The 12,597-nt window shown below is 42.0% G+C and overlaps 1 protein-coding gene across 1 annotated transcript in view; it reads right to left on the bottom strand.

The window, feature by feature from the left end:
- The window catches only part of CFH (complement factor H), a 37,412-nt gene continuing 24,815 nt past the window's right edge, over nt 1-12,597 (bottom strand). Inside the window, exons 14-24 of the mRNA XM_084528159.1 lie at nt 11,866-12,042; nt 10,277-10,459; nt 8,733-8,909; nt 6,291-6,497; nt 5,516-5,692; nt 4,641-4,817; nt 3,429-3,605; nt 2,522-2,704; nt 1,697-1,897; nt 634-828; nt 1-378 (exon numbers count right to left, since the gene is read on the bottom strand). Of these exons, the coding sequence (XP_084384285.1) occupies nt 365-378; nt 634-828; nt 1,697-1,897; nt 2,522-2,704; nt 3,429-3,605; nt 4,641-4,817; nt 5,516-5,692; nt 6,291-6,497; nt 8,733-8,909; nt 10,277-10,459; nt 11,866-12,042 (1,868 nt within the window). The 3' untranslated portion in view covers nt 1-364. The remainder of the gene's footprint in view (nt 379-633; nt 829-1,696; nt 1,898-2,521; nt 2,705-3,428; nt 3,606-4,640; nt 4,818-5,515; nt 5,693-6,290; nt 6,498-8,732; nt 8,910-10,276; nt 10,460-11,865; nt 12,043-12,597) is intronic.

Consider the following 12,597-nt stretch of genomic DNA (forward strand, 5'->3'; position numbering starts at 1 on the left):
TTGCTGATCTGCAAATTAGCTGCACACTTTAATTGATGTCTCAGTATGCCACCAAAGCCAGCCTACTTCAGGAAGCAAATGTTAATAAAATAACAGTGAGATCAATACAGAACAAGAGTAAGAAGGAAGTACAGTCATTTGAATGGATAAAATGTAAATACTTTTACAAAAATGGTAACATATCAAAACAATCATCCAACAATTCAAAGGGAAAAAAGAAAGGCAAATTCCAACACAGAACATTGGCTAAGCTGCAAACACAGCACAATGAAACAGCAAACTCCAGGGAAAATTGAGCTCAAATCACTGGGTTGGTCAAAGGATCTTTCATTTCTCCAGCTGGGTTCCTTCATGCCTTTTCCATTTATCCAAAATACGCTGCAATGTAAAGAGAGAAAATAGAAAAGGAATGAACACCAAGGCTGGCACATAGCCATGTTTCTTGAGAGCAGTGGACAGCAAAGTTGCCTAGCATTCCCATTGCTTCAGTTTGATTCCCCAGGCCCCTTGGAACAGGAGCAGCCCCACGACAGTCACAAACTGGTAGAGGGTTAAGTGAAGGCCCCTAAAGCTGACTCTCCCTTCTTCTCCACAATTCTACAGAGCATTGTGCCCTCCACACAGAGCACTTACATTCACATCGCGGGTAGTTAATCACTCCATCGTGGCACTGTGCCTCAAAATCCTCTGGGTTTGAGACTTCCCGGAACCAAAATTTGCATTCAAACAAAATAGTCTCCTTGGAGCGATATATGTTAGGTCTTCTCCTCGAATCTCCTAGTTTTATATTGTTCCTCTTCATAGCCATCTCACTCAAACTACAGTTCCCTTGGGAAGAAAAAATAAGTTAGAGAAAAACTAGAAAAATTAAAGAACAGCCACCACCACAAGAGAAAGTACTTTCATCAGTTGCCTGTAGACCTTGTTGTCAACAGTGTGAAGCTGTTGGTACCAGCTGAGTGACTGACACTACTTATTCTCCTGTGCTGCATCCCTGCTGCATCTGACCCCACCTGTATCAATGCAAATTGCCGATGATGAAAGGCAAAAGCCCATTTCATACCCTTCAGCAATGTCACAGTAATTGCGGCTTGGGGAAACTGTAGGAGGAGGCAAGCACAGGTTTCCTGCTGGAGAAGCCTGTGAAGGCGTGCAATGGGCATTGACCCCTGCCTCCACACACACCAGAGCAGGGCACAACCAGAGAGGAGCCGGGAAGGCCATGGGTGCAAAGGGGGCACAGCTGTGGCTGCAAGAGAGAAGCAGGAGAGAAGCTTGCTGGGACAAAGCCCTGCCTGAACAGGCAGGCTTCGAAGAGCCTGCAAGGAAATGGTCTCCCTCCCTTCAGCCTTGCCACAGTCAGGGAAATGGCACCTTCCAATTTCAGGGAAGCCACTTGCAGGGAACTTACCAGCCCTTCCATCCTGCCTGGAACCAGCCGGGCAGGCCCAGCACCAGTAACCCTGATGAGCCCCAGCGAGCCTGTTCCCCAGGAGCCTTTCCAGCTCAGCTTCTCCAGTCGGTGGCTTCCTGGGGGAGCCTCCCCTCATGGCCTGCAGCTTTGCAGGGTGCTCTCCCACCTTGGTGCCCCGCTATTTCTTCCCCAGGCACACTTGCTAGGGGCTTTCCCCTCAGCTTCTGCACTAAAAATACACCAAGGCAGCGGCCAAGCAGTGACAGAGTGGAGGTGACTTACTTCCTGGCTTGCACCATGGGTATTCTAATGTCCCGTCCATGCACTGCACTCTGAATGGGGAAGATGCCGGGTCCTGCACATGTCCTATTTTACAATCAAATTCAATAAAATCGCCTGATGTCGAGTACAGCTTTCTTTCTCCTCTCCATCTCAGCTCAATATTGTTTCTGTCCATATCTTCTTCAGAGGCCGTACAAGCCGCTTGGAAAAGGCAAGAGAAGGATGTAATAAATTCATACAAATGTACCATACATACATTTTCTTCCCCTCTCCGAGCCTACAGGTGTACTTCACAAAACTCTTCCAGCAATGAGCTCTCACCCTATGAGTTTTCCAACAGGGAAGACATTCTTAAGAAGGCAAAATGGAAAAACAATGATGGCTGAATCGCCACACACCGCTGTGGAGAGGCCTTTGCCCTCTGACAGTCTCACAGGGCAAGGGGGAAGCACAGCCTGGGCTGGGGGCACTCAGCTATGAACCTCCCTGTGTCTTTTTTGGGCTCTCTCCTTGCCCTCGTCCCAGAACTTCTCAAATTCATTCCCTCGTGGCCCTGGATTTCCTTGCACTCAGACCAACCCACCCTCCTGGATCTGCTGGTGACTGGGGGCAGGGAGGGACAGCAGGCAGCAGAGGCAGCTACAGGAGCTGACCTCCAGAGGAAATTCCTTCTGCACAGGAGAAACACCAGCTGCTCTTCTGCCCTGTCAGCATCGCAGCCCCAGCACAAGCACAGCTTCACAAGTGCAGGGCCTGCAGGGCCTGAGAAAAAGACAACGAGCAGCTCACACAGCTCTGGGCCACACAGCACCAGCTTCCACCTACCCAAGCAAACTGGGGGATTTGTCCACTGCCCGTCAATGCAGGTGATTTGCTCAGGTCCTTTCAGGATGTAGAAACTTGGGCATTTGTATTTCACAGTCTGACCCTGGTCATATTCTGGTAATGGGAAGGAAAGGATGTCTCCGTTTTCAATATCTGGAGGTGGGCCACATTTTCTACCCTTCCCTGAAAGAAGATTAGAAAGAAAACCACTCTAGTTGCAAGAGAGGCCTAGCCACAAATTCTTCAGAAGACCATGTAGGCAGCACTTTGAGAGACTTGGAGGAAAGCAGAGAGAAAACTCGCTTTGACACCAAATGCTGCATTTGTTCATGTGCTGAAACCTAGCACATGCCTCATGAAATCAAATGAGATTATTCAACGTGTTCGTGAAATGCTGGGCACCAACGTGGTACCAGCTGTTAGCTCACCCATCAGCTACGGCCCACAGGTAATTTAATAGTTGACTCAATTGCACGGCATTCACGAAGGCAATGCACCACTTGAATTTTCTGGATGTCAGCGAGCAGGAGAACTGTGAGCTCTGTTCTCCAGCACAGACAGCACAATTTCTCACTCTCCTCACATTAGGCATTCTCAGAAAGTAGATTTGCAGAAGTGAAAAGTTGCAGTCTCAAAATCAGACCTGGCCAGCAGTTCCTCTCAGCCTCAGGGTACTTTTCCAAATGTGGCACCCCTTGAGTGAAGCCATCTGGTAGACTTCCATTAAACACATCCTGCCACTACAAATGGAGGGATACCACGGAAAATCCCTTTTTCCTGAGTCTGACAGATATTGCTGCACTTGCTCACAAGCCTGAGACTGAAATTTGGAGACCTAAATGCCACTGAGCTAGCTTGAGGGCAGTCTTCACTGACAGTCTACTGCATGGAGAGAGAGAGAACTCACCTTTGCACTGGGGTGGCTCTGTCCAGGTCCCATTCTGACATGTTACGGTGGAAGCCCCCATCATCTGAAAACCTTGCCAGCACTGATAGTGAGCTGTCTCCCCAGGCAAATACCTTGGCTTTTTAACACCTTGAACTTTTCCACCAGCAATTTCTGGAGGAGGTTCACACGTCACATCTGAAAAGAGACATTTCTCCACTCAATTTGTAGGCACTCACGTGTTCCCCTACACAAACTACAGTTAAGAGAATCATTGTGTTACTTCCCAGATGATGTTCTTAAGCGCAAGAGACAATACTGCCTTACTAATATGACTTGATTTTCCCGCTCTTTTTTCCTTGGCTTTCTGGGGCACTGTGAGCCCCAGGAATGTAAATTAACATGACAATGGCAGCAGAACACCTTCCAGATTCTCAGGAGATGACCGGGACAGTGAGAGCTTCTAGAAAAAGGCAACGTTTCTGTAGCTACACCACATGCCACAAAAAGCCTCCTTGCAAGGCCATGGCCCTCTGCTGAGATCCCCAGCGCTTCCCAAAATCACAGATGTAGCAGCCAAGCTGGCTCTCTGCTGAACTGCAGAGCTCTGGAAGACATTATCAGCCTGTACTACTCATGGGACAGGTAAGTAAAGTTGACTCCATGGAGGTGTATGACTGCCACGTTGCACTTGTTCAGCCTCAAGCCACAGATTTGGGCAGGGACTAGGAGGACGGCACAGCTCCTCTTCAGAGGAACCTTCTTGCCATTGCAGAACCCAGCCGATCTGCATGTTTTAGTTCCTGAGGCTCTGCTGGGATCTCTGTCATAGTGGAGCCTCAGAGAAGAGCACCTGTTTCTCTCCTCTAGTGCTTCTGCCATTCCGATACTCTCTGACAGCGTTGAACACAACAGAGGAGCCCTTACACATCTTTCTAGTGAAGCTCAGTAAAATGGTGTAGTCTGGAAATTACTTGTATTGCAGAGAAGAATAGCAAGTCAGCATACTCTAGGTGTTTTTTCTTCAAGATATTTTTGCTCTTGATGAAAATACCCATAGTATTTCTAGAAGCATTAAGCTAAATTAAAGTTCTGTGCAAGAAAGCAGTAGTAGGTACAAAGCTGCAGTACACAAAGAAGACAAAACTAAAAAAGGTAATGTCTTTCTAGTATTAAGGTAATCCAAACAGTCCCCACGAAGCAAACAGGCATAATGAAAGCACAAATTCCTACCTCTGCAGCTTGGCACTTTTGTCCAGTGTCCATCTGAACAAGTGACATAATTTACACCCATAATTTGTGAATTACTTTCACATTCATAATGCACTTTGGCACCAGGCAGATACTTCTGCTGCTGAGGGCTGGTAATATGAGCACTGAAAATTTCAGGTGGGGGTCCACAGCGAACATCTGAAAAGAGATGTGCGTTTAAGAATCGTAGGACAGGAATATGGCTATCACAGAATAGCGCATTCAGAAGAACCATTATTCCTGATGAGGAGAGATGGTTTGCATATGGTAGGTCATTTTCTACAAATAGGAAAGGAAGATACTATGGTTTTCATTCTGCAATGCTTCACCAGGCAATTATTTTATATATATATATATATATTTTTTTTTTTTTTTGCCTATAGTGACTTAAAAAGAGGAAAGGAGCTGCAGAGACCAGCTGAATGTGCAGACTGATGCCATCCAGAATTGTGTGCCAAAGCCATGGAGAACAAAGTGGTTTGTTTACTATTCAAAGGTAACTTTCATAGAGTGAAATTTCTAGTGATAAGCAATTAAAATATGTAAGGCTACCAGCTATGTCACTCTTTGCAGCCAGCACACTTTCCTCCATAACCCGCTGACTGCTTGATCTAAGCAGTGAGCGAAGCTGTGGCTACTGGCTTCAGTCCAGAAGGGGAAAAGATTTCTTTGCTGATCAGTTCTGCTTGGTGCTTCTCAGGGACCAGAAAAACAGGTGTTGTAGCAATCTATTAAAAGCAACTCAATGATCAGCTCTACTGGTCTGACTCACTTGCACATATCGGTTGGCGTTACATTAACTACTGTTCCTGGAAGACTAAGAAGGATCATAGACTACTTAGAAGTACAACCTATACCTTCACAGATTGGTGGTGTTGACCAATTTCCCCTTCTGCAAAAAATTTCAGGGGGACCAGTGACCTGAAATCCTTCATGACACTGGTAGCGAACTGTTTCACCAGGCTCATACTTCTTCTTGCTCCTGCCTTCAAAAGCAGCATTGGCCACTGTTGGAATACTTTCACATGGTCTTTCTGAAAAGATATGCAAACTTGAAACTTTTGGTAATGTGATACACGTAGAATGACTGTATTGCTCCTACCAAAGATGCCTTTTATTCCATCAGCATAGTCAATCACTGCCTGTGGATTTTATATAAAAGGTAGCATTCAGAAACTTAAATGTTAGTACTCTAAATAGACATGAACTTCAGGCAATGCAAAGATTTAGATTATGTTTCTAGCCCTGCCAGAAAACTTTGGTAAAGGCTTCTGTCCTTTACTATACAGAAGTGATGTCTATCATTGAAGTACCAAAGCAATTTCTACTCACTAGTGGACTCTGTAGAAAACAGATCCTTGGATGGTAAGGATGTGCCCATGACTCATCTGGCAGAGACTGACTCTGAACATAGATTGCAAATATACCACGGGAATATATAAAAAAATAAACTGTGTTCTACTGTATCAGCCTTGCCCCCCACCAGGATTGCTTTGAAGACATTCATGAGGAAAAATAACATTCTATAGCAAAATATGGAATTACTGTCTGTTGCTACAGTTCAAGCTCCAGTTTAAAAAATTTCAGATTCATTGCTAAGTACACCTCAGGAAAAGTCTTGTTTAACATTACCAGAGCATGTAGGAGCTGAAGTCCAGTTTCCCATAGAACAAGTTATCTTTGATGGTCCATCTAACATATATCCAGGACGACAAACCACATCCAGTGTAGCACCAGCCAGATAAATTGTTTTCCCTTCTTTTTCCATTTTTAAGTTTTGATTTTCCAGCCTAAGATCATCTACATATTCTACAGGTTGCGGTGGCAAACAAGGATTTTCTTTAAAATATGAAGCACAGAGACAAATAGTATTACAAGACAATTAATATTCCAAAGACATATGCAGTCTAAAACAGAAAAGGAAAAGAAAAAAAAAATCCAAACAAAAGTTATGTGGCTTGAAAGTAAGATGAAGTATGTGAGATTCACAAAACAAAACTCCTTTCCTCTCTCCCTCAAAGAAAATCCCCAAAGGATTTGTTTCATTTCACTTTGAACCAAATTAGAGCCATTTCCCACATCTTGACAAGGAGATATAGTTACAACTTAATAAAAAGAAAATTATAAAAATCATAGACAGAGAATCAGAAGAGACATTATTTTGTCCTGGTGAAAGTGAGTTTCTAGAATTGTAACTAAATTAAGCTTGTCCACCACTAATAAAATTATACCAATGTCATGGGGGGTTTCCTGATGACATAAGGACAATACCAGAGTGCAGCAGAGCTTAAGAACTATAACCTACCTCCCCAGACATAGAGTGGATTAAACCTCTACAAACTCCTCTTGAGTTGGGGTTGTCCCACTATGCTATTCTCTTACATGACTGTAGAGGGGGTGAACATATAATTTATGTTTCATGTACATTTTTGGTTACTAGTGAATTAGGATTCATCAACTGACACAAGTTGAAAGCATATGTTTCTTCTGAATTCCACAAGACAAAAGATCTAATTACAATCAAACTTCTTGTTTAGTAACTGTGACTGAGAATTTTATTGCAGTATAGCTTATTTTATGAACAGCTCAAGCACTTTTTCCATTATTCTTCTCTATCTCTGCCATATCAGTGGAAACAGAGTCTCCCAAGCAACAAAAGAAGAAAGAAACCACAGGGCATTAGAATTTTGTAGCTTAAAAATACAGGCTTGCTTGGCATGTTGTGCATATCAGTCACCAGCTCGCACCCCGTTTGTCCTGCGCTCATCTATCTCCTACCCATTTCTGAAAACACTTTCTTCTACTTCTTAATGAACTTCTGCTTACAAGATATCATCTGCATCAGCAATGTTTGAACAGTCAGCTTGTGCATTCCTCAGCATTCCAAGCACAAATACAGGCTGAGCATAGAATGTATTGAGAAGAACCTTCAGGAGAAGAACTTGGAAGTGTTGGTTGATGAAGAACTCAGTATGAGCCAGCAGTGTGTTCTTGCAGCTGAGAAAACCAACTGTATGCTGGGCTGCAACTAAAGAAGCATGGCCAGCAGGTCGAGGGAGGTGATTCTCCCCCTCTACTCTGCTCTTGTGAGACCCCACCTGGGGCACCCAGTACAAGAAGAGCATGGACATATTCAAATGAGTCCAGAGGAATGCCATGGGGATGACCAGAGGGCTGGAGCACCTCTCCTATGGAGTCAAGCTGTTGGGGTTAGGGTGGTTCAGCCTGGAGAAGAGAAGGCTCTGGGAAGACTTTACAGTGGCCTTCCAGTACCTAAAGGGGACCTACAGGAAAGCTGGGGAGGGACTCTTTGTCAGGGAGTGTAGAGATAGGACAGGGGGTAATGGATTTAAACTAAAGCAGGGTAGATTTAGATTAGATACTAGGAAGAAATTCCTCACTCAAAGGGTGGTGAGGCACAGGAACATCCCAGAGAAGCTGTGGATGCTCCATTCCTGGCAGTGCCTATGGCCAGGCTAGATGAGGCTTTTCGGCAACTTGGTCTGGTGGGAGGTGTCCCTCCCATGGCAGGGGGTTGGAACTGGGTGATCTTTAAGGTGCATTCCAATCCAAACCATTCTGTGGTTCTATGATTCCTTAGAACAGATGGCCAAAGTTATGCCATATCGTTCACATTTGTATTACAGGAAGAAGTCACACAAAGGAAAGGAGAAAAATCAAGTAAGAATAAAGACAGAAAACAAACAAACAAACAAAACAAAACAAAAACAAACAAACAAACAAACAAAGACTGCTAAAACTACATCCAAGCAACATAAATAAACACACGGCTCCTGAGGAGCTGCCTGAAGGTTTTATGCTCCATCTCAGATGAGTTTGTCTAAATAAAAAAAAAAAAAAAAACAACCAACCAAAACACCCCACAAACTTATTACATGACAATTGGTGAACTGCACCTTCTTTAGCAACTTACATTCTATTGCTTTTCTGCACAATTACCTGTTTGGGGCAGTCTTAACAAGAATAACATCATCCTTCTGCTAATTATGAGTGCAAGTACATAACACAGAAGTTCATAATAAAACAAATAGAAAAAAAAAATCCACTACTGACCGACACAGCGTGGTGGTGACTGCCATCTCCCATTTATACATGTTATTTCATTCCCACCAATGAGCTGGAAACTCTCAAGACACGAAAAAATTATTTTACTCCCATTCTTGTAATTTCTTTCAGCTGGTATCTGTTTAGCACCGTGCAGCTGAGGCGGAGGTGGGCAAGTGCTTTCACCTGAAGACACATATGCACATCATAACAGAACATAAGATAAAGCGTAACAGTTCACCACAGATTACAATACTAACAACCAAGAAAACACTGGCATTAGATAAGTCTTCAGTAGCTACCTGAAGCTTCAACTAGTATCATAATAATTTTGTTCTGCCTCAGAAACACCAGAGCTGCCTTTAGATGCTCATGTTTTCAACATGTATTCACAGAACACATGGTCAGAAAAATACACCATCAATATATTTTTCTACATCAAAATTGTCTTCAGTAATGTAAGCTGGTAGTCCCCTCTTTCCCTTACACAGCTGCACAAGCTTGTGTACTTTCCCTGACTCTCTCTGTATGGTGAGGTATTTCAGGAAAACTGGTCCAGCTTGTGGACCAATTCTCTCGGTTGTTTACAGTTTGTGTGGTTGGTTTTGCCAGCTTTTCTGATTGTTTGCTTTGTTGTTGTTATTGTTTTTCCCAGGCATAGCTAATAGTGGAGTTAAATGAGAACCATGAAAGGAAACAAAAAAATAAATACGAATTTTGCCGCTCAAGGAATAAGGGTCAGCTCCTGTCATAGGAAAGGAAAAAGGAGGGAAAGAGGTAGATCTGAGCAGGAGAAAACCTCAGAAGTTTGGTTTGTTGCTTCTCATGGTCTCAGAACACTGGGAAGGTAGGAACTGTTTTTGAAAGAGAATGCCACCCTATGCACTTCTTCCACTTCCACACATCCTTTCCCATCAATATCGCACAATCAAAGCAGGCAATGAGGCCATGATTGTTTTTACTCTTTTACAGGCAATATCCTGCTCTACCTATGACTCTTGAAGGCAATCCTGCAGGCATCTGACCTTTGGTGTGCATTAGATTGGGGCAGTCTGGCCAATTCAGCTTTTTTCCTGTTGTTTTGATAAGAAATGACTGGGAAAAAAAAAAAAAAAGAATAAAAAATAGCAAAAGAAGAGCTTTGAACTTTAAAGAAAATAAAGTAACTTTGGCTGGAACTTGAGCTATGTGCTACTCCCATTTCTACCAGGGTACAGCCCTTTTGGAAGAAAAAAAGCTTAAATTTATCTTTGCATCTTTTCTCACAGCAGAAGTGACAGGGCCAACTGTCACAACTGTTCCAATTGTCATAGTAGGTATTATTAGGTCTGCTTCACTAAAATAGTGTCTCTGAACCTTGTTCACTGTTCAAATCATTCCCATCATTAGTTCCCATGACTATCCCTTAGCATATAGTTGATTACACACACATATATAAGCGTGTTAGCATTTCTGTTTCAGACTAGTGGCACAGAGATACTAATAAGCTTTAATAATGAGCATTTATCATTCCAATATAAAAAGAAGAAATTGTATGCATAGTAAAACCACACCTGTACAATTAATCTCCGGTGACCATTTTCCAGACACACAAGTTGCCTCTTTAATATTGTTGTCAGCTGATGTACATTTATACCGTATAACTCCATGTGGCTCAGTCTCCTTTTTTGGCTCGGAAAAATAGCTAAGTTGTACAACGTCAACATCCACTGGAGTCACGCAGGGATGAGATGGAGCTGAATAAAATCAACACAAACAGCTAAAGAGCAGATTTGATTCAGATAAGATGTACATGTGCATTCACTGATGAAGAGGTCATTGGTTTCCTAATGCATGTCCATGTGAAGATGTTTTTTCATTTACAGTAGTTTGAAGTAACTCCTAAGATTCCTAGATTACAGAAACAAAATTTTGTTCTTGCTATCTAAAGCACAGACTGGTATTGCTCACAAAATTATTTTATTTTAACAGGATCCCTTCTGCTGAGTCCATTAACTGAAAAACTAAGCATTCATTTCTTCCTCAAAACCGACAAACAAGAATAGAACCCTTCTTTTGCTTGCAGAAACAGGAGCATGGAGGTAGTAGTATTCCACACTAAATATATACCAGGTACCAGTCTCCAGGGAAAGTGTATGTAAGTCATAACCACATTTTGTGTCCTTGACTGGTGATTCTGAGTGTGAGAAGACAAGCTAATGCGAAAGCTAAGCGGATTGTATTTTGTTCCAGATTCAGTCCTCAACTGCAAATACAGGTACAGCGTATCCAAATCCCTGAGAAATACAAAATCACTTCTGTAGAAAGGGAAACTAAGAACTGAATATAATAAACTGTATTTCACTAAAGATAAATAAAAGCCTATATACTCCAGTCAAATTTATTCCAGCCAAAACACCTTCTCATACAATACTTGTCACTTTTTTTTTTTTTTTTTTGTTAAACCTACTGAGTCCAATACATTGTTTTTTTTTGTGACTTAGGCAAAGGGTTTATTTCACATCTTTTAAAATGACTACTTTCAACAGTTTATGCACTGTGAAACTAAATGGGAAGGTTAGAAAAAAAAAGAAAAAAAGAAAAAGAAAACTACTGATCAGAAATGAAAAGGAATAATCTACATAAAAATGGCAAGGATAAGATAAGACCAGCACATCATGGCTATTACTACTATTTCTAATTTCTATTAGGATTTTAAAAAATCAAAGTAGTATGTAGAGACACAAATCTCCATGTAAGTAATACAATAGGCATGTGACTTTATTGCTTGTATGTCCCAAGGCTTCTGAAGGGTCTTTGTTGGTGAGGAACACTGGAAAACAGGTAAAAAATACTCATGTCATAAGGTCATTGCACACCAAAGGTGTGCAGTGCCATAATTGATGTGTCATCATATTTGATGTTACCCACTGTGAAACTGTCCATTTCTTTCCCCAGACTGACTCAGAGTATTTACTAATTTGTACCTTTGGAGTCTTTCCAGGATGAAGGACATGTTCACGCTTAAAAGGAGTAAATAAAAAAGCACTTAGTTAAGATGCATAAAACTATAGTATCTCTGGCTACTTATTGATTCCTGAAGATCTTGAAATATTGAATACAATGTTAAACTCATATCTGAAATATTATGGAAACAGATTACCATCACAAAGAGGTAAAGGCTTCCATTCCCCATTAAGACATTTTGTCCTCATACTTCCAGCATCGCCGTTTTCACATCCATATAATATTTCATCACCATGAGAAAACTCGAGCTGGTCTTGCTGGTGAAGAACAATATTCGGGATAGAGGAAGGTGATCCACATGGTGTTTTGTCTTCTGTGGAAAAGAGCAGAAATATTCCACAATTTTACAGGAATCACATTTGAGTATCTGAAAGGATTAAATGAAAAGAATTACATTTGCACTTGGTAAGTCAAACCTACTCCTATTAACTAACAATACCTTCTATAGAGCTGAGGTATGTATGTAATTTAGTCAGTTTACTAAATCCCTTTCCAGACCTTTTCCTTCTTTTTCCATCACTGCAATAACTCCACAGCATACTCCCCAAGTAGTTTCAGCTAAGGTTAATTCCCAAAATTCTGTTTTTCAAAGATACATGAATCCTAAAGTGTAAGAAAACCTTCAATTAATCCAGCTCATCTGGATCCTGATTCTGATCAATCAAAATTATATTCAGTAACCCACCTACACATTTGTAATGTGCACTCTCAATTAGTGTTACTACAAGAGCTGAAACCCACTGTAACATCACTTAGAGAGCTGCAGGGCTGTCATCTCTATGTGCTAACTGTGGTTCCTGCTGTGGGCTGCCACTGTTGCTGTGGTAGTGAAAGTAAAGGTTAATGGTTTGCACAGTTGAGTGCAGTA

The sequence above is a fragment of the Aythya ferina genome (genome assembly GCF_964211825.1).
Source record: "Aythya ferina genome assembly, chromosome: 8".
NCBI classification, from domain to species: domain Eukaryota; kingdom Metazoa; phylum Chordata; class Aves; order Anseriformes; family Anatidae; genus Aythya; species Aythya ferina.